The sequence below is a fragment of the Pyxicephalus adspersus genome, chromosome 12 (assembly GCF_032062135.1).
Source record: "Pyxicephalus adspersus chromosome 12, UCB_Pads_2.0, whole genome shotgun sequence".
Lineage (NCBI taxonomy): Eukaryota > Metazoa > Chordata > Amphibia > Anura > Pyxicephalidae > Pyxicephalus > Pyxicephalus adspersus.
The window spans coordinates 23,488,430-23,511,307 of NC_092869.1; the positions used below are offsets into that span (position 1 = coordinate 23,488,430).

Consider the following 22,878-nt stretch of genomic DNA (forward strand, 5'->3'; position numbering starts at 1 on the left):
TTCTTGCCTGAAACAGATACACTGGAGAAAATGTAAAATAGCATTGAGTCAGGGTAAAGACACATATGAGACAGGGTGCTGATTAGTTTCCGCTCAGAGTTTAGTATCCCTTAGGCAAAGGTGGAGACTTAACAGTGCAAGTCGGGGCATAGAGAAATGGAGTATAAGAGGCAATGATGATGAATGAGGGGAACTCATCATAAAGATTTGTATCGTTTATATGATGGATGTCGTAATGGACATCATTCCTAGTACATTCATACCATTGTCATCATTTTTTATATCCGCAGTGGAAAGTCAGACGTTCCCTTTCTGCTATGGAAAGGTATATGGATGTGTCCATAGATCTCCACTAAATAGCACAGTGACAGGTTATTTTTACCTGTGTTACCACTTGGAGAAGTGTAAACATTTTCTGATTAGATGTGCCAGTTACCTCTTAACTGATGTATGAAAATCACACTGAAACTGCCTATGGTCCTCACTATGTAGTATAATCGAAATGGAGTTTTTATATTTCTTCCATATATGAAACCCAACAGGCTTTGATTGATCTCTGTTGTGCTGGGAAGGTGTGGGCATATTAATAATATAACTATGGGGTCTTATTAGTATATGAATTTTGCTATAAATACTGTATTTATGAAAACAAAGTAATTCATGTCTATATTTCAGCTCCCTGCTACGCTATGGTGGAAATCTTTCCCTTCAGAGTGCAATGAGCGTGAGATTTAACAGCAACGGTACTCAGCTGCTCGCCCTGCGCCGCCGACTTCCACCCGTCTTGTATGACATTCATTCACGGCTGCCTGTATTCCAGTTTGACAACCAAGGTTACTTCAACTCTTGTACCATGAAAAGCTGCTGCTTTGCTGGTGACAGAGATCAGGTGAGAAGTAAAAGTACTGGATGATATGATGTTAGGGAGATACAAAATACTCCCATTTAATCCAGATATTTTTAATCAAAAAGTATATGAAACATAAACATTTTTAAGAGTCACATTATGTCTTTCTAATATTTAACCTGTTGTAGTTTCCCATGCAGAATGATTGTGAAGAGGACTACACTAAAGCTACGTACATACGGCAGATTTTTATCGCCCGATAATCGGCATCGGCCAATTATCGGGCGAAAATCTTCCGTGTGTACAGTCGGTGTCGTCCATCGTCCGTGGATCCGGCAGCTCGGTCGTCCGGACGATGGACGACACCGACTACACACGGCAGATTTTCGCCCGATAATTGGCCGATGCCGATTATCGGGCGATAAAAATCTGACGTGTGTACGTAGCTTAAGTACTACAATCAGATAGTGTTATATCACACATTTTACAATGAGTTCTCTGAAAGTAGATGAGTGCACAGGATTGACTATATCAGTGTGTTTCTGCTCTTTCACTATCTGATCACAGGCTGGGGTGCTCCTTGACTGAGCTTTTGCTTAAAACTGAACTCCAGGCAGAAATGAAGTCCATACCTTTATGTATTCATTGGCAAGTGTGCTGCATTCTAGGAAAACATTTAGAAGCATGGTGTTAAGATCATAAATAGAAGTAATAATTCTAAAAGTCTGTCCCTGCTCCTTTCCTCTGCAATCACAGGTTGGGGGCATGGAGTTTAGCTCCATTTTGATGGATGGCTTAGCTGCATTTTCAAAACTTTAGAGGAAGAAAGTCAGGTCACTATCCCGGCTGTGCTTCATGGCAGGCTGTGTAAATCTCAGAACTAGGTGAGCAGAGATATCAGTTTTTTTAATAGGTAGATTGGCTTGTAATATTGTATTACATTTGCATATTCAGCTGTTTGAAGCAGAACGTGACTGAAGCGGGAAGATATGGGCAGCATTGTCTGAGAAGAGTGGCTGCATTAGAAAAGTAGCCAAACAAATATTTTTATAACAGATAACATTTCACACTTACAGCTGTGAATTTAGATGTTTTACCCTCACGGCAGTATATTATTTATTTACAGAAGTAATGCTGTAACTGTAATTTTATCCTTTTTTGTTCAATCCTTGTAGTGTATTGTGCAGCCCATCATTTCCTAACTACCCCTCCCTGTCTGCAGTATTGCATTCTTTGATAAGTGTTGCTTCCTCCCTTATGTAATGCAGCCATATAACATAACAGGGTGCTCTTATCTTATGTATGTTTCATTTACAAAGATTTCAACAGTTTTCTTATAACAGATGTCTCCTTCTGGAGCAATACAATATCCCCGGTGATTATATTCAGGAGATTTATTAATGTGTGTTAGACGTGTTCCTGTAAATTTTTATGTCTGCATCTACTTCTGTTCGAGTAACGTTGTTCATTAATCTCGGGCCCAGACTATGTAACCACAACACTGCTTTGTGGTGTTCCTTCACTTCCCACAACTTATGTTCTTGTTATATTTCAGTAGGAGCAAATGAGGAATGCACCTTTTACCTTCAGGCTAAATGATACATGCACAAAGCCAGATGACAGTCTTACTGTAAACGGGCAGACGAGGGGAGATTCTTAACTCCTTCTATGAGAAGAATTTCTGATCCCTGCACCTACAATGAATATCTTCAGCAGCACAATCCCATACTTAGCATGCTTATGGATTACAGCTCATGGAACATTGGCCTAGATATCATGCTCATTTATTATCTCTGTCAATCTGGATAGTAATGTGCAATGAGAAGATGAGAGCCTTCAATGTGCGGATATGTGCTCTTCTATGTTGCAAAAGACCAGTATTTTTCATTGTGTCCTCTCCTAGCCGGCCCCAGTGATTTAGCAGTCACCTTCTAGGTTTGACATAGCCCTGATCCCTTCTGTGATATGCTTCCATGTAAGGCAGCTTTCTGCCTACCAGTGCCTGGAGGCTTCCCAACCCCTCTAATTGCTTTCAGTAAAGAAATGTGGCCCTTGTGAAATGATAGCAAGACTCGGTTTCATGGCTTCTGTTAACATTCCTTCCAGACATCTCCCTGTAGCAACACATGCTCACAGTTCATATCAAACAGTCTGTCAGCACCCGACTGCCCTCGGGGTTTGAAAGGCAGAAGGTAAAAGGATTTGTTATCCTGGGGCATCTGTACCGCCCATGGAATGTGCAGGGCTTGTGTACACAATTTGCTCAGCTGATGACTTACTTGATCCTTTTGTTACTGCTAACAGTTTATAATTAAATCTGAATGGCAGGATCTACATACAAATATTTTGATCTTCAAAGCATAACATTTATTTTTAGATGTGTGGTATGGATGCATCAGGTTCTATGGAGTGCATCGAGGCTGGCGGGCAGATATCTGCTTGAAAAAAACAGGTCAGGAGATATCGGCCTGTTCTCACGCACCTTGTATGAGAGTTGGGATTCACCACAATCCATTACTGGTGCAAACTGTGGTACACACATAGATCATGCCCTGTACTCTTCTCCATAGAAGAAAGAAAAATCTGGAGGCTTCAAGTTGAAGGTTCTCCCTGTAGGATATTGATAAGTAAGACAAGGATTCTATGCAGTTTACATGCTTGTCTGCACTTGGATTGGTTTACCCAACTTTTACCCAAAATTCACATATTTTTCTCCCTGGATAATATTACAAAATGTGTGAATTGAGAGTAAAAGTTTATACCCGCATCTGTTTGAATCCATTGGATAACGTTAGTTTAATCTGGGATGAAAACACTTCTAAATAGGCTCTTAGGATTCTTTGAGTTAAAGCTGAACTCCAGGAAAATGGCCAATTATACAGATAAAATATATGTGAGCTTTATATTTTTTTTAATTTGCAAATTAGGTTTTTATTAAGAGAAAAACAAGCGATACAGAACAGTAAAGAGAAATATGGTAATATAAAACATCTGTTCACAGATAGATAATTCGGATAGACAATGTATAAGCTTTTCAATATGTTAAAGAATGTATATTTCTATCCCTCCAGCTTTCTGTGAGTTTACAAAAGTCTGATTTTGTTTTTCAGTTTTAGATATATTTCCTTGTTTCTAAATTTCATCTTGATAATTCATTATTTTGGCTTCCTAAACCTACAGGACTGGCGTTTTCAAAAAATTTTGTAGCATTTTCTATGCAATTTAATATGATTTTATAAGTAGTATGTAGTTCAGTGACATTTGAAATCTCCCTGGTTTTATAAATGTTACTACTAGTTTTACCAGAGCTTTTTCCTACCCAAAACTAAAATAATATTTGTGAACTGTTTCAACCTGTGACCTATGCAAAGCGATTTTAGGTTGTTACCTAAACATGGCTAATTAGCTCTATGTGTTTGACAGTAGGATCAATTAAAGCAAAGTGAAAAATTTTATATCTAAATTAGTGAGTTGTCCTCAGAAGGTAAGCAGGCAGATGGGAGAGAGTATTATTATTATGCATGTGTTATATAGCGCCAACATAATAAACAGCGCTGTACATGAAATAGTATTGTGTGTGAATACAAATACATATTAGTCCATCCAGTCAGTGTTTGTTTATTATGTTATACAAGTTTAGACACATTATTACAGAAAATGAAAATGAAATACTTAAAATGCCGCCTATTAGAATCAGATATATAGTGTTGTTTCTCGATCTGTGGTATGCGTAGCCCGAGGGTCTCTTCATACAGATGTAGGGTGTTAAACCTGTCAGTCTACACAATGAAGCATTAAACTAAATATTACTGAATAGCTGGTAGGACAAGTGCTCAAAGCCATATATTTACCTGAAGAGTGGCATTTGCATTTTTTTTTGCTTAGAGGAACAAGAATGGCCTTGAATCATAAATGTATGTATATTATAGATGTTTAGGGAGTAAGGTAGTTACATTAAAGGTACATTTTTTAAACCTCATTGACCATTTTGGAAACAGCTATGGCAGTAGAGCTACAAATTAAAGCATTTTCAAAGGCATATAAAGGATAGATTTGAGTATCAACCTTGTCTTTTAACTACAGGGCAAAGCTCTGTTACCTAAACTGAATAAATTTTGTGAACCTATTGCAACCAATAAGGTGATTTGTTGGGTTGTTAATAGGTGTTTATGGTGTAAAGCGCATACAAGCACTGTATTGTTGTTTTTAAGCATTTAGGAATAACATCCATGTAAACAAGGCCTAAAATTCTTTTATGTTTTGTGGACAGCTACTGATATCTTAAGGCACTCAGCAGGTATATACATACATAACTAAAGATCACAAGTTCTTTACTATCATCTTCGATCAAAATGCTTGTAAGTGCACAGTCCCAACCAAAACTGGTGGAAGATATTCCAAAAGCAATCAATGACTGTTTCTTGGGGACCCCAGTGGAGAGATCTCCCTGTCATACTTCCCAGCTGTGCTCCTGGCTCTAACAAAAAGAATATATTTGATTTATCCAAAAGGGAAACCAAAACTCCCTAGTAATGGTCTCCGCATACAAACAGATCCAATAACACTGACATCTACATACAGCTAAAACTCGGATATGTCAGCTCTTTTAATTATATGTGTGTGACAAATTAGTTGTGACACATCCAAAACTTGTTAATTTGTTGTAGGACTGGACAGGTTAAATCTCCTGAGATTGCTCCAGCTCCTACGCATTTGAAATCTGCAAACCCCATAACTTGAATTAGGAAGCAACAAGTCCTTTGGGAAATTTTTCAAATTGTCTGGATGATGTCATTGAATTTATTTAGTACACGTTCAGCAGACAAAAAAATTTTTGTACACGGAAAGTGAAATGTAACTGGTCTGTGTTATGTAAAAGAGATGTATAGTAGTATGCAAGTCCATGTAACATCTAATGACTAAATATATTTCATTGCAGGCTGTGGGAATTATTACATTGTATTTGTACTTTATTGCCTTCTACTGCAAAAACACAATATGTTACAAATCTCAGTTTTTATGTTGAACTCAGACTAGTGGTAAAAAAAAAAGCAGGGTTTACTGCTCCCAGATGTGCACTGGAAACCGCTTGGCATCTGGGATCGGCAATACCTGCCAACGTAGGTGTATGTAAATGCTTGTGAAGGTGTTTGCTTGCAGTTGGAAGCAGTGTGTCGTTTTTCCGAACTTCTTTATGGAGTTGCAGCAGTTAACTGCTCCTGGACACCTTTATAAAATTCTTTAATTCTCTACACAGATTGATTGGTTACTATAGACAACATTTCCACCTTTAAAAATGTGCTCAATGTAAGTTGTGGCAAATATTTGTTTGGAAACTTATTTTTTATAAATTACCAATATGCTTTTGTTTTAGTACATTCTGTCCGGCTCCGATGACTTCAACTTATACATGTGGAAGATCCCATCCAGCCCAGAAGCAGGTGTGTGAATATAATTGTCTACAGACTCTTTCATGTCACTCGGGAAGTGCCAGCATGTGCTTGGAGTTTATAGGTCATAGTCAGCTATGCACCTGTACTCTAAACTGTCATAAAAACTAGATTACCTCTCACTTGTGAGTAGGGTTTGCCTTTCACCTGTTGATTACGTTTCCAATCCAGGAACTTGCAGGCACAAAACAAGCAATTTTTGCTTCCTACTTTTGATGACTTGCCTCTTTTTACATATAACATCATCTTGTTTTACTTTTCTTACCTATTATATTGTAAATATGTGCAGGTTTATCTGTTATTACTACTGATAATGAATGCATATTTTTGTCAATAATAACAACAGACAAATGCTGCCTCCAGGCAGAAGCATAAAGTATTTAATATTAATGAGAGATCTGTTCATGGGTAAACATGTCATTCGAAGGCAAAACAGGGCTGTCCATATCAACCAATAACAATGCATTTTTACTATAGCATGCCGAGCTTACAATTTGTCACTACATTTGTGAGTTTGTGTAAAATTGATTTATTTCTTTCACTGTCTTATTTATTAATCCATTACAAAGTGCTTTTGGAATATCTCCATCCTGATTAGCTAAAGCAGTGAATACAGATTTCAGGATTTCATTATTTACTAACCACCCCGCCCCATCCCCGTCTAGACTCTGGTGTTGAGTGAGTATTCACTTAGCCTTACAACAGGATCTGGGAAAGTTAATGATTTTAAACCTTCTGAAAATTTACTCCTGTACACAGTGGTGTCTGCAAATGGCTTGCACAAGACATTACTATGCTGACATGTACCAGCTGAATATTGTAAAATTGTTTTCCTGAACATTCATGATGGCATTTGAAGACATAACCGCAGTCTTTTTGTGGTCTTGTCTTGCATATATTTATTTAATTTTAGTGTGTTAGTGTTTAGGCAATCCAGATCTGACATCTGGATTGCCTTCTAACCAGAATCTAATGACATCTCTTTCTGGAGATTTTGCTAGTGGTAATGCTAGCTAGCCTATAGTATGATGCACAGATTGTTTCTGTAATTAATTTGCCATTCTTCAGACATGAAAAGCATAAAATGATTCACACCAACACTAAATTTTTGTGTTTTACAAAAAGCTAGCTTAGTTTTTCCACCTGTACAGCTTCATAGACAACATATAGCAGATTATATAACCAAGTAGTGTAAAAGACCTGCAAGCACACATAGGTTAATATCTTCCTAAACAAAGGAGACTATTGCATCTGTTGAGTGCAATATGATTTGGAATAAACCCCAGATATCACAATCACCATGAATATACACCTAGAACAAAACAGGGATTTCTCCAGTATTGTTCATGTATCTTAGAGGTATTCAGGAGCTGGATAGGTACATACATGTTCCAATATGTTAATCCATTACAGCATGCTGCTTCTTTACATTTATAACATGATGTTATATCAATGTTCATATCTTCTTGTAGGTGGACCAGGAAGAGTTGTAAATGGTGCTTTTATGGTACTGAAGGGACACCGGTCAATTGTAAATCAAGTTCGATTCAACCCAGACACTTACATGATATGTTCTTCAGGTGTTGAAAAGATTATAAAGGTGAGAGGCAAAAAAATAATAATAATTATATATACTAAGCATTGTTCATAACATTTATGTCTATGTATAGTAGGTATACTTTTTGGTATACATAAAAATTCACCTGTTCTATGTGGTCCTCCACAAGGTATAATTTTTAGGGTTATTAAGGGTCTGTCCACGCAAAAGTGTTATTTGACCTTGAGATTTGCAGTCTGGTCAAGCCACTTGTCAACTGAGAGTCTTGTTTGTTCTAATACAGCATTAGTGTTCATGCTCCTAGTTATTCAGGTTGTAAACGATAAGGGCACTTTAAACCAAAACCAACCAAAATCTGTTCAAACCACCCTTAAAGTTAAGTGTCTTTGGGAAAGGTAGCATAATCCAAAAAACTTTGCATTTGAGCAATCCCTTCCTAAGGTCTTTCACCCTTTTTATTTGTCACTTCAAATTCTCAGCGTATTCAGCATGTACAGTAAAAAAAAAATACCAGATTGGTGCCCTCCTCCCCAGCCTCTTAGAAAGCTCCTGTATTTCTATATGTGTTTTTCTTTTGTTTTATACACTGCTGCTGGGCATTTGTCAGTTTAATGATGTTTTCTAGACTCTCATGTATTGGGTAAAATGACATGGGCTATTATTAAACCTTGAAAAACATGTACTAATGCACACTGCAAGGGCAAATTGGAGGAGGGACATTGCTGGAGATGGGGTGAGTATTGGAGCAAGAGCTGATTGTTTATTTTAGCTAAAAAGGCATTGTATTTTTTACTTTTTCCCTATCTGGACTGGACTTTATTATGACTAATCAGCCAAATAAAGTGATTGTATGATTGTAGCTAGGGTTAGGTTTGGATTTGTACATACTGTACATTTTTTTTGAATGTATGTTTACATTGCATTTACTTTTGTTTGCAATTAAGGGAAATCTTTTATTTATCTTGCAGGTTTGGAGTCCTTATAAACAACCAAACTGTACTGGAGACCTTGATGGAGAAATAGAGGATGACTCTCGAAGTCTGTACACCCACGAAGAATACATTGGGCTTGTGCTCAACAGCGGAAGTGGTTTGTCACATGATTATGCCAACCAGTCTGTCCATGAAGACCCCCGAATGATGGCCTTCTTTGATTCACTGGTGCGAAGGGAGATAGAAGGTTGGAGCTCTGACTCTGACAGCGACAGCACAATTTTACAGCTCCACCCTGGAGTCAGTGAACGTTCCGCTTATAGTGATTCTGAGTCCTCAACCTCATTACCTTCTTCACCAGCACAAATTCCAGGAGAATCTGATGATGCTGTTCATGCAGGAGAGTCGCAAAGATCATCAGAATCACCTTCAACTAGGCCAGGGCTCACATCCCAAAAGTTAAGACTACTGGCCTTGAGAAAGTATCAAGACAAACGACTGTCAGCCATGTCAAACAACTCTGACTCTGAGGACAATGCTTGTGAAACAGAAGCAGAGGGTGAACCTTTTCCTCGTCCCCGTTCCCCAAGTCCTGAGGAAGAACAATCTAGTAGCAGCAGCAGTAGCAGTGATGAAGAAGACAATCTTAATGAACGTAGGGTCTCAATGAGACAACGCAATGCATTAAGGCAGCAAAAGAAAATAAATAAGGAAGAAAAGACTAAACCTAATACAGAAAGTCCAGCTGCCCTAATTGGTGAGGATGTATATGATTATCCTCAAATCACATTAGATGATGTTTCAACTTCTGCGGAATCCTCACCTGACACAAGAGGTTCTAGGGAGGTAGACAGAAAATCTTCACTGTGTTCCAGCATAGACTCTGTAGAAAGAAAAATCTACAAAGCCTACAAATGGCTTCAGTATTCCTATATATCTTATTCTAAAGGTAAAGACGGAGATACTTCCACCGGTGATGGCGACAGTGAGGATGTGAGACCAGGAACTAGTGGAAGGAGTAGCACATTACCACCTTCAAATATAGTAGACCATGTATCAGTTCCCCTTGAACTCAAAAACCATTCCAGTGATGGTGAACAACAACTTGTGCGTAAAGACTTCTTATTAGAAAGCCTTAACCTTCATAAGAAGCACCAGTCTGAACCTCATTCTTGGTTGGAGGAACTAGAGAACTCCTCCCAAGACACAGGGTCAATAGACTGCTTTTCAGAAACTAAAAAGGTAAATGGAACTGCTGTCCACACGTCTTGTTCAGATGATTCCTGTGATCAGCATGAGACTAGTGCGACAAAAACTAGCACAGAGTCACATCAGCTAACAATAAACCAGCAATCCTCTTGTTCTGAGAATAGCACAGACAATATAAGAACCCAGGAGGGTGAAATGGAAGATGAGGGGGCAGATTTTCCTTGTAATAATCATCAAAGTAATGGTCATTTGCACCCTCATTCCACAGACTGTAATAGCACTGGACAGAATAATGGTGAACAGTCAGGAAGGTGCTGTCATAGTTGCTCTAACTTGGAGACTACCAACTCTGCTCAGGCATCACTGCACAAAGGCATGTGTGTAACTGAAGTGGGCTCTAGTAGGGGTACCAAAGATAACGTCACATGTCATACAGACTCAGGGGGTTTGCAGCAGCCTCCAAGTGGACTGAAGAGACAATGGCAGGAAGAATCTGAAAGTTCTTCTCCTGAAAAGAAAATGAAATTCTAAGTTCACTTTTCTTCATGTCTTTGAAGAGACCTTAAAATGTGTGTACAATCTGAGGCTATAAGCGCTTGATTGCGGAAGCCACCATGTGTTTGGCTTTATGGGGCATAGCCAATATTTAGTTTGCACTAAAGGAATCAGTGTTTTCTTTAATCTGTTTTTATGTATTGGTTGATTTCCCTTTACATTAAGACTTGAGAGAGAGCTGGCTTCTGCCAGGATGACTCACCTCTATGGCTACAGATACAATATTGGTTCTTACTGCGTATCACCTTCTGTTTGTGTGGAAGTGATGCAGTGCATTGGCAAACAATATGAAAAATGTAACATTCTTTAAATATTTTTATTTTTTTTCTGTACATTGCCAAAGCAAACACTTGATTAGATCTGGATATTTGTGACATTAACTTTAGGAAATACCCATCAAATTAAAGAAAACATTTTTTTTTCACATGTGTATTTTTCAGATTTAATTCTGGAGATAATAGTTGATTACATATACTACAGAGCTATTAGTAAATTGGTGAGCACCATTGGTGTGCACATGGAAGTGTATTAAGGAAATTAAAGTGAAACATGCCTCCCTTTAGTTGGTAAACTGTTTAGAGGCTTTTTATTGCTCTCTTTGTGCAGTCACAGCTTTCTACCAATCCTTAGACAGCGGCCATGAAAAATCTATATACAAATTTCATCGTCAAGAAAAGGAGATTATATTATTGTGGCCAGGTAGACTTGCTTTACCTAGAGATCAGACGTTCTAATTCATGTCAATTTTTACACAGATTTTTCACAGCTGTCTTTGAAGTGGAAAACTGACTGTAACAGGAGAGAGTAAGCAAAAAGCACTTACAACAACCTGTATCACTGGATGGGTCACATTAAGGGGACCAACACTTTCCACATTTGTGCTTTGAAAATCTTTACACTACTTCTTAAATTTGGTGATGTTTATGTGTCATGCTAAGGAATTGACCACATAGTGCTGAAAGAGATTAACAAGATCCAAGGAACTGTACTGTACTACAGCAAAAACACAGAATTCATAAAAAACTGACTTGTCAATTCAACTGATTTCTTCCATTTATACCTCCCTATTTTTTTCATTCAATATTATCATATGTTTTTCTTGTTCACCTCCAGATCCTGATTACTGATCCTTAACAGAAGTGAACAAATAATTTGTAGTGGTTACAAGTGGCCCCAAAGGACTAACTTGGTAGTTGCCCTACCACCATTGGCGTACAAGGAAATTCCCAAGGCAGCCAAGATTAGGAGAACCGCTTATCTTTTAGATGGTCTCCAAAGCATTCCAGTAGCCCAGAATCTAAATCTTTATGTAAATACTAAATGCCTTCTCATCCTTTAAGGAACCTAAGAAGTTTTTTACCTACAGTCTTGTACCTATTCGGCTGTCTACGGAAGGATTGTAAATCTGCTGATTGCAAAAATACTTTTTTTTTTATTCTATCACTTTGGTTTTTTCAATTCCATATTTTTTTAGAATCAGGAGTAGTCTACATCTGGTCTGTCTGAATTGCATTGGGAAATGTGGGGATAGCCTGAGAGGGTCTTTTGAGCACTGGGTTCTATGTAAGGGATGTTCCAGACCCCCATACTAAAAAGTTAGCCATGGAGCGCTTCCTAATTCCAGAGCCAATGACATTTCCCTTATCTCTAAATACACTCGCTAACCAAAAACCAAGGGGTTCTCTAATTAGGTCTTTAAGTGCCTTAAAAAAAAAACTCCGTTTCCTGCCATTTTCTACCAGAAAATAGAGTAATTGGTTTGGGAATTGGCACTGTCACCCCAACGTTGTGCAGTAGCAACATGTCTTATTTAGGACAGTGGGACAGTTCCGCTGCAACAGGATTATCCCAATTTGCCTTCTTCCAATAATTCTGGGACTCCTTAGCTCTTCTGTGTGCAGCTCGATGCCCACTTTGTCAGCCGAGGCTAATGCTAGGATCCACCAAACATTTATGCTCAGTTTATCCCAGTTTCTAACTTTAACCTAAGAGGTTACTATTTTCCCCTCCTCAGTAGATTCCATTTCTTATTTGCCATGGGTCTTGGAGACTTCTGGGCCTTTGTCTTTAGCGACACTATCAGATTCAGAGTCCGTTTCATCTCTGCAAGGATTTTTGTGGAGTCTGTTTTTTGCTGTAATTTTGGCTCATCTTAGCTTACACGAATGCACACCACTGGAGGATCAGTCAAATGATTACATTTTTGGGTCTTTTAGATGCCCACAGTTAGCTAAAACCCTATTGCAACAGCTTTTTAAGGTTCTTCTTCTATGGAGTTTGAAAACACTCCTATATCTTTAACACCTTCCAAATGTTTATTGAACTTGATTCCATTTGGAAACAAAATACTTTTCTCTATGGTTGTGTGGGTAAAAATTCTTCACCAAGATCTCCACACAAAGCCATTAATTCCTTCACTTTTCAAGTTTTTAGGGCTAATGCCCAAAGCCTTATAATATTTCTGCTTATTAAATGACTTTTGCTTATTAACAGCATGCCTCATTTGTTCATATACGTATACATCACTTTGGGTATGACGCTGCTTTACAGATTTTGCGTCCAAAAAGCTTCTGAACGGTTTGGCTTTTCGAGGTTACCATTTCTTCAGGTCAATCCCTTAATGTCATGATTAAGGATGCCTAATAACATTTTTATCCCTACTGCACATTTAGCTTAACATTTGCCAGCAATTCCTAAATAACCTCAGATCAGGTTGGCCTTCCTTTACCTTCGTTTATTCAGGTCATCTCTCCTCTTTCTATTGCAGTCTCGCTCTAGCACTCTAAGTGTTGCCTAGGGTGATGTTCCTGGTGTTGGTCTTGTTTTGCTTCCAGTTGTTGACTAACTAAACCAGCTCTTGTTAGTTGAAAAGTTGCCTGGCATATACCTCAGGACGAACCTGAATGCAGATTTTGACCCATCAGAAAGTTATTTATCCTTTTCTTGGCTATCTTCTAAGAATTATGACCTGGTAGTCTTTCGTGAAAACCAGTGTCTCTGCTGATAGTTTTATCTTTCCACTTTGTTGTGGACATGTAGTTCGTATATACTTGTGATACACAACCCTGGAAACATAGGATACTTACGTCTAAGTTTAGGCCTTTCTTGTTTTGCTCTTTTTTAACTTTGTTTTGCAGAGTCGAGTTGGAAGGCTTGTGAGTAATCCCCAATTTAGCCAAGGCATCTATACTATACCGATCTGAGGTGGCACCTGCCATTGGCTTAATGAATTGTTACAATCGGGTATCCCTGAACCTGTGGTTGTATAGTGCAGAAAAAAATGTGTATATACGCCTACATTGTCTTCATCGTCCCTTTCTGATACCAGCATGGTATAGATCCTTCAGGTGTTTCCTGAACACCCATTTGTGCACTCCTTTTGTATTAGTAAGCATTTTTTTACCTAATAAATTACATCTTTTTTGTATAAAATGTCCTGGCAGAGTCTTACACTGGGGGTGTGGTTATTGGTGGTGGTAGAAGATGTTAATGGATACTAGAAGGGTTATAGATGCTGCTTCACAGAAACCCTGGTTTACTATTCAAATAGTTATTTGCAAATAGTTCAAATAGATATATGCACACATCATCTGTCTCTGAATAACTCTAATCTCTAATCTGACACAGTGATTACTATGATTGGTTAAAATAGTGATCACTGGGACAGAATCCAAATAACAACAATGCTCCAGATCACTGCCCTGATGTTGACTTTCCATTGACAGTTTGGTCTCCAATGTCAAAGGCAATCAGGCATGTCTGCCAGTTCAATCCCATTACAATTAATTGTTGGTCAGATTTAATATTTTTCTGTTGCACTGTTAATTTTATAAATAAAAGGCAGGATTGTGTCTAATAATGTGGAACTGTATATTCACCAACTACAGCCAGATAACACTATTTTCCAGTACTGGACAAACACATAACACTCTCACAAGTGTTGTCGGAAAGAGCTGGACAGATCAATAATTTTCATGTGTATTTAGCAAACTATTTGATGAGGGGACTGGAGGGACTACATTTGATAGTCTTCAGTAAAGGGAAAATAAATGCTATGTAATATAATCCCAGTGCTGCTAAATACTCTGGTCTGCCTGGGAGTCAGAAACAGGAGACTGTGCACTATTGTTGGTCCAGCTTCTTGACCCCACAATACAAATACACAAACCTTTTGGATATATAAACCTGATGAAAACATTTTGTCATGTGAACTTTAAAAGTTTACATTTTGTAATCAATAGGGAAGGATATGGCTGCTAAAGCTTACTATATGTTCCCTTTTGATTGGTCTGTTTAGTGTTTTAAAACATTTAATTGCAGGCTTGTATAAGATAAACACAAAATGCCTTGTAGGGACCAGATGACCAGTTAGCGATCAAAAACTCAAAGATGATGACTGCATTTAATTCATAATGGCAGCTCCTGTAATGTTGGCTAACAAGCAAAACCATTTTGAGAAATTTTTTTATTAAGAAGATTGTAAATGTAGTTGGCATGGGGTATTACCATAATTCTTGCTGTCCAGCTAATCCCGGGCCAAGGCAAACCACTCATATTTTAGGAACAGTGACCAAGGATTATGTCAGATATTCTGTTTAATTCCTGAGCACAGTCACCACATATTTGTAGATTTAGAACATTATTAGTATATTTTTCTTAAGGGCCCAGGCCATTAATAAATAATTTAGGTGAAGTGTGATAGTGAGAATTTTATCATTTGGAGGTTCCAGGAGGGAGAGTCCCCAGCTCTACAGCTGCCCACCTTTGAACCTATTTCCATGTGTGGGAGTACCCACTGCTCCTCTCATGTTAACTTTCTAATTCTTACAGGTAGAGTGGGATCCCACTGTCATTACAGCAGAATAACTAAATTGTGCAAAAAATAATTCCTGGAATGATAACTATCATCCATACCTTACACTTAAAAATGAAGATTGTTCAACAACAAAACCATCTGTAAAAAAAAAATTTAGTTTACATTTTGCATATAATTTCCAATTTAAAAAGCAGATTTTTTCAATATGAGAGTGACCAGGCATTCTCTATTCTTCTATCCTCACATTGGTTTGTTCATACTTTGACATCATGTTGAATTATCACATTCACTTTTTTTTGTTCACTAGCCTAAATCAATGTGTTCGGAGCCGGGCAGAGCAACTGGCTAAAACCTTCTGGGGAACTATGCCCCTGACTACAGCTAAGCCGTTCGTATTGTTATCATAATCTCCCTTTTAGAGGTTTGTGTGGAATTTCTTACTGAAATCTTTCAAGTGGAATCCTCACCAGATGTGCCCTGTTATACACAGCAATATGTCTGTTACCACTTCCATGTACATCAGATGTTTTAGCCAGCAGGTCATGGAGAAAGGCCAAGCAGGATTCTCTTCCATGTAATACCTGGATTGATCAGATTAGCAGATCAGAAGTCTGCATTCTTTTCTTGTTGGAATTTTCTCAGTATTACTGAGTTATCAGTTATTAGGATACACATTGATAATTTGGTTTCACATCAAAATAATTTACTGGGCAAAAGAAATACGATGCATGCTTCTATACATCCTGTAGCCGTAGATGGTTAAAGGCAGAATGGGGCCTTGGCAAGGCAAGCATTGATGGCCTACCCATGTTAGGCTGGCATTGATAAGGATTTCTATAGGCTCAGGCCCATCAGACTCTACAGGTACTTCTGGTACAGTGACAAGCTGGTGCACAGATTTGAGCAACTGCAAAAAATTGTACTTAGCATACTTTTCCCTGTAACTAACATGTGGCCCCTCAATATCAGATATGCATTGCCCACAAATAGATCTCCAGCTTTGTATGCCATACATGCCACCACAACAACACTGCTATTTGTTGTCCAGTGACTTCTAGCCAGCATTTTTTATTCTACCTCCTTTAAACCTAAATTAAACTGAGCCTGTGAATGGACAGTGGAAGGAGAAGCAGAACACTGATGAGCTCATCTCTCGCTCTACACTTTTCTATCAGCATTCTTCTTGTTAGCACATAAACTGATTGGCTCCTTGCACTGCTGTGCAGGGACTACAGGAGGCTCATACCTTACACTACTTCCATTTAAAATACATTGAGGACTTTTACATCCAATATGGACATTGGCATGATGAAGTACATTTCATTCTTTTGCAGTGCAATGCAGATTATTGTTATTTTTAGGCATATTAGCAGGCATTGGCAGCCCATTCAAAAAAAATGTGTGTGTTAATGTAAATGGGCCCTTAATGTACCGTATTTTTCGCCCTATAAGACGCTCCGGAATATAAGACGCACCCAATTTTAAAGGAGGAAAATCTAGAAAAAAAGATTCTGAAAGATTATTCCCCTTCTGATCACTCATGTGCCATTCATACCGGTATTCCCCTTCTGATCACTCATGTGCCATTCAAATTCCCTTTCTGATCACTCTATGCCTTTCAAATTCCCTTTCTGATCACTCTGTCATTCAAAATTCCTTTCTGATCACTCTGTGCTTTTTTTCCACTGTACGGCAGTTAGGACAGGGAACAGCAGGTGGCGCTGTGCCGGCTTCTTTCGCTCTGCTTTACAGACAGGAGAAGACACGTGCTGCTGCCAGAGAGAAGAGGAGACACACGCTGCTGCAGCCAGAGACACACGCAGGATCGGGTATCGGGTGAGTATATTATTTTAGTTATTTTATCACACCCAAAACCCCGGTTTTGGGGAAGAAAAAGTGTGTCTTATACTGCAAAAAATACGGTATGTGTCTTTTTTATCTGCCTAGAATTCAGCCTCCAATATGCAGAGCAATATAGCCCCACCATACCTATTTCACTACATTACTGCAGTAGTACTGTATTTACAATAGACTGCATTCTGCCTTTATTAGCACATCTGGGCATTAGGAATTAGTTATAAATATCACAGCACACAGGAGTGGAATTTGTACAGAAAAGGACCTTATAGTTCACATGTTCCTAGGCCAGCATGATGTCTAGATCAGTGTATCTCAACCTTTTTAACATTGGCAAACCCTTGAAATAACTTTCAGGTCTTCAGAGACCCCCTGCTATAATTACTTTATCCACAACTTACAGTATAATATTAGCATGATGGTCTGTAAGAAGAATATCATCGTTACAGATAGCCAAAATCACCATTGGTGTCTAATAAACTGACCTGAGAGGCACAAACTGCTCATTGCTCAAAGATTTCCTAGTAATCTCTGGAGGATCTCTAAGGTATCATGCAACCTTGGTTTGGAAAACGGTTCTAGACACATCCATGGGTTCATGTTGCAGTTGTCTTTTTTCCCAAAATTAAGAATTGCAGCAAGGGTCATTTAAAAGTACCTGCAACAATGGAAGCATCATTTAGCAACAATGGAAGCATCAAGATAGATGAACTATTCAGCAAAAAGTTTTTCTCAATACAAAGAATATCTGGGTGTGCACCCACAGGTAATATTGTCCCATCTGGGGAACTAGAGGAATTATAGTCCTCCGTGCAGCACTTACAGCTACACCCGTAATACTACAGTAGGCATTATTAAAGCAGTAATCGTCTAGGCTTTTATCCCACTGTGCCATGGCACTAATCCCTGTATTACAACATATTTCTCAGCAGGAATTACAGGGATTTCATTCGCAAGATTGTGTAAACTTCTTTTATCCCACTTTCCTTGCTTTAACAAGATATGTGCACGGTTACTTTACATATACAACATTAGGCGTCTCTCAATGGATTATTGCAATGTGTTCCATTGATCCCTGTCTATCAGCACAGTGCTGCTGCAGCCTGTTCCTTGTACACCCTATGACATCACCAGGGCTGAGCCAATCCAATGGAGGTGAGAGAGCATGTCCATATTAGGAGAAGCTGAGCTTTGGCTGCATTACCTTACCTTACATGGATGAGAAGCTCCCAGCAGGCTTCCCACTCTCCTCCCTTCTGCATAGCTAGAAGAGTGATACCCAGGCTTGCAGGAAATCTGGCATCCTTTGCATCCCTTTAATCGGTACAAACCTTGCTTTCTCTAGACATTGTCTGCAGGCTGATTTCTAGGACTTAGGCTAGGTACACACATGCAATATTTATCGTTAGAAAACGAACGATTAACAACCGATCAACAATTATTCACAATTATTTTGAACAATGGTATAGTGCACGATTCTGTACATGCTGTAACGATACAATCATTTAATCAAAATCCACCTATAGTGTACACACATTACAATACATATCTCCCAGGACAGTAACCTCCTGAACAAAAGTTAACATAAAAAAATTGAGTAAGTTCTTTATTGCAAAAGGAACAGAAAATGTTAACAGAAAAATTAACTTAGCTGCCCATTTGCAGTGTTTTTTAAAAAAACTGGATTTTCAGTCCTCAGATTTCATGATAAAACTCCTGTGCATGTAAACAGAGGTCCAGTTATTTCTTGGATTGCACGCCGAGCTGCGCATGGGCAATTTAGTGGACAAGAGAGATTTCAATCAGGCACGTAAGTGTATTTTATTGCATAAGAGACATTGCCTGCCCCTTCTGCAATAAATACCCTGGCTCTTTGCAATACTTTTTTTTTAATTCGGTTCCACTTTAAAGCAGCATGGGAACACCAAAAAAAACGACCACCTCAGCTTCTTTATTTCTATAGAGACTTTGCCAATTATTATTTTTTATTGGCAGCATTCAGCAGTAAAGTAACTGTAAATGTGAACTGGATGACACTTATAAGTTTATTTAAGCACTGTGTAGTGTAAACAATTACCATGCTTTAATAAAATGTGTAAATCAGACACACTGTCTGACTTTCAGATGCACAGCAAGGTCCAAAGCAAAGCATACACCTCCAGCATCACACAATGCAATGGTCCTACTCCGGAACAAGGAATCCGGCAATGGCAGCTGTCATGACTTGTCCCCCAGAACAGCAGCGTTGTGTTCTGTGACAATTAAAGTATTAGAAAAAACATCAAAGAGGTTAATAATATGTTGGTGCTTTATAAATAAAAAGTAATAGTAATTCTGTTTATGTTATATCAATGGATACAGATGATGGCAGAATCTACTACAGGGAGAAATTTGGAGGCACTTCTGGAGGGATGCGTGGATGCCTTCATTCACATGACATCAGGAAGTTCTCATAGGCTGTCAAAAGGCTTATGTATTGCTTCATAGGATGTACTATGTCACTTTATTCTGCCTTCCAGCCTGAGTGGAGACTTTACAGAAATATCTGTCCATGTTATATGTGGGCACCAAGACCAATTCCAACAATTATGATATATGAACATATTGGGACAATGCAGGGTTTCTATAGGGCCAGTACTAAACCTTTGAATAAATATATTTAATACTGATGTTTTTTAACGTTTTGCACGCATGTCATTTTTTACATAAGTTAATATTCAATTTGTCACCATCTTTTCTGACCTACACAATAGTAATCTTAGTAAAACATAGTCATTACCACCCTAAAGGTGCGTACACACTTCCAATTTTTATCGTTCAAAACGAACGGCGAACGATCGATTGGGCAAAAATCGTTCGAAAAAAAGTAACCAACGACGCCGACGAACGAGGAAAGTCGTTGGAAACGAACGACCGGACCGGCGGATCGGATTGGACGACGATCGTTGAACATCGTTCGTGTGTGCGATCGTTCGTTGATCGTCCATGGGCTGAGCATGCGTAATGAACGAACGTTCGTTCACTTTCCTGTCGTGCACATAGTTCCTCTATCGCTCAAACGATCGTATCTATTGTGTGTACAATATCTACGAACGATCGTGTCGTTATCTCTATGTGCAGGATCGGTGCTATACGATCGTTCGTAGATATCGTGCAGGATCGTTTGTCGTTCGTTTTCCAACGATAATAATTGGAAGTGTGTACGTAGCTTTAGTTAGCTGTGTTTTAAAGTAAACAAGTGCCCAGATCATGAATAATAAACTATGTACATATTCTAAATAAGTAGTGAAATTGTTTACTAGCAAGCTTTCATTCACCTCTATAGCAATAGGCATTGTGGAAAAATTCATCTTCAATGTTGACACCATAGGCATTGAATTTGTAGTTGCTTTCCTACTACATTCTATTTTTGGAATAAAGTGAAAGCTATCAAGAATTTTTAGCCATCAAAGTTAATAAAAATGGCCATATGTATAAAACAGTGAATGTGAGTGAAGGAAAATAACTTATCATTCACTGCAGGTTTATCAATGAATGTAATTTAATGCACCTGCACCAGAAAGATGCAACTATGGGGAATTTGTGGAAATGGGGATAGCAGAGGTCAGAATTACAACCAAGCTCCGTGCTCCACAAGTCTTTTACCAGAAGAAGAGCCCATGACATATCTCCTTCTATAGATCTTTCTGTTTATGTCAGAACTTTTTTTTCTGCTGTGTACTCCGAGCCACACATGCAAGAACTACATCATCCCCACTTGACCATTAAAATGACTAAAGACTTCAAACCCAGAAGAAGTCCGGGCAAAGATGACCGGTTGCAATGGCACAACGAGGAACATTGCAGCTCTGACATGGGGTGGGGGTGACATTTTGGCAGGCAAGTGTGCCATAATGTGCAAATAGGCTGAGAACATTAGCACATTACGGCAAAACCCTGAGTGTCAGCAGTGGATTTACTCTACTTTGCTCTATTACTCCTGCTGTGCAAAATACAATTCCAGCACTAACAGCCAAGAAACCAAAATCATAGCACATAATGGAAATTACTTGGTTCTTTCATTGAGACGGCACTGTGCATAGCAGCCGAATGCTGCTGTTATTAACAATTGTCCAAATGTTTAATATAACAATCTTCTTGATGAAAGAATTTTCAGATTTCAATTACAAAATTCAAGTGATTTCATAAATATTCAATTCAATCCAAAAGTGACTTGCCCTGGTAGACAATAAAATAGAATTTAACTAGATTTACATCCTTTTCTGCAAGGAAAAATTGTTTTTAAGCAAAAGATGCAATGCTCAAACCATTGGGGTAAATACTGGTGCTACAGCACTAGCAGTATTCCCTTAAAGAGGAACTATACTCAAAAATGAAAAAAGAAAAAAAACACACCTTCAATCCTGCAGGGCAGTATGATCACTCCGGGGGTGTCCAGCATCTGGTCCTGCAATGTCCCAACATCTGTCCCAGAGCCAGCACTCTGGGCACCGCCATCTTCATCTTCTCTTCCGGGTTTTTCCATCCTACGTCACCCGACCCAGGCGCAAGTTTGGGTGACGTAGGATGAAAAAAAAATTGCCAATCTCACTGCGCAGACCCAACAGATCCATCTTACCCATCTGCTACATTGGCAAGTGGGGGTAGAGGGGTAGATTGCTGTGGGCTGACACAGGGTATTTGGACTGGACCTTAAGAGGAAGAGACTGTGATTGGGAATTGATTAAACTTTCTAGTATGTTCAAGTATACAGTTTAGGTAAAGAAAAAGCTATTTCTGAAAATAAAAAAACTGGGAGTAAGCATTTGTAATATTTGATTGTCCTGTCCTGTCCTGTGCTATAAATTAGTAACTGGACCTTTTTTTAGGAATTCTGTTACATCACGATCACCATTCAGTATTACATTTGCTAGATTTTGGAACAGTTTGGAAGTTATTAAATTTTGCCAACAGTGGTGTAGAGGGGATCTATGTAACCATCTGATGAGGCACAAAAAGTTCTGGTAGCATTAGATTGATCGATTATATGAGCATGAATACCAATATTCAGGCCAGGCTAAGAACAACCAGAATTATTATCTAATTCTAATTACTATTTAAGTGTGCAATCAAGATATTGGGTTATCTATTGTCTAGTATAATATTAGTTTTGTAGTATTACTTATTATCAAACTACATCTAATTTGGCAGACAAATCTTGAAATCATAAACCTTTTTACCATTTAAAGTATAGCTAAACCAACTAATACAATTTACAATTCACTGGATAGGGTGGATGCATTTCTTTGCTTTTTTGAGCATAGAATATTATAATATCTTAACAGCAAAGGTTATACTGTATATTTCCTATTAGTTGTTATCAGAACAGGTGTCCTCATTTCCATTCTTTCCAATTCCAAGATTTTACCTTGCTTCCAATTCCTTCCAAATTTTTAGATTTGTCCATCATTTTCTGTCCCATAGAAAAGGGGCACCGGGACAAATAGTGGGGTTGGATTTAGATTGCATAAATACTTAGCTGAAGTTTTTACTCTCACATTCGATCTGAAACTAAAAAAAAAATAAAAGTCACATAATTTACATACTGTTTAAATTGCACTGTGCATATACTTAAAATGAAACTAATTTTAAAAGAAAGGTAGATATTTTTTTTT

General features: G+C 38.3%; 2 protein-coding genes across 2 annotated transcripts in view; one reads left to right on the plus strand and one right to left on the minus strand.

The window, feature by feature from the left end:
* DCAF5 (DDB1 and CUL4 associated factor 5) overlaps nt 1–10,975 on the plus strand; it is a 31,346-nt gene extending 20,371 nt beyond the window's left edge. The window contains exons 6-9 of the mRNA XM_072428917.1: nt 676–889; nt 6,222–6,288; nt 7,770–7,897; nt 8,824–10,975. Of these exons, the coding sequence (XP_072285018.1) occupies nt 676–889; nt 6,222–6,288; nt 7,770–7,897; nt 8,824–10,527 (2,113 nt within the window). The 3' untranslated portion in view covers nt 10,528–10,975. The remainder of the gene's footprint in view (nt 1–675; nt 890–6,221; nt 6,289–7,769; nt 7,898–8,823) is intronic.
* Nucleotides 1–22,878, minus strand: part of EXD2 (exonuclease 3'-5' domain containing 2) — a 77,452-nt gene that overhangs the window by 35,119 nt on the left and 19,455 nt on the right. The gene's annotated exons all lie outside the window — the stretch shown is intronic.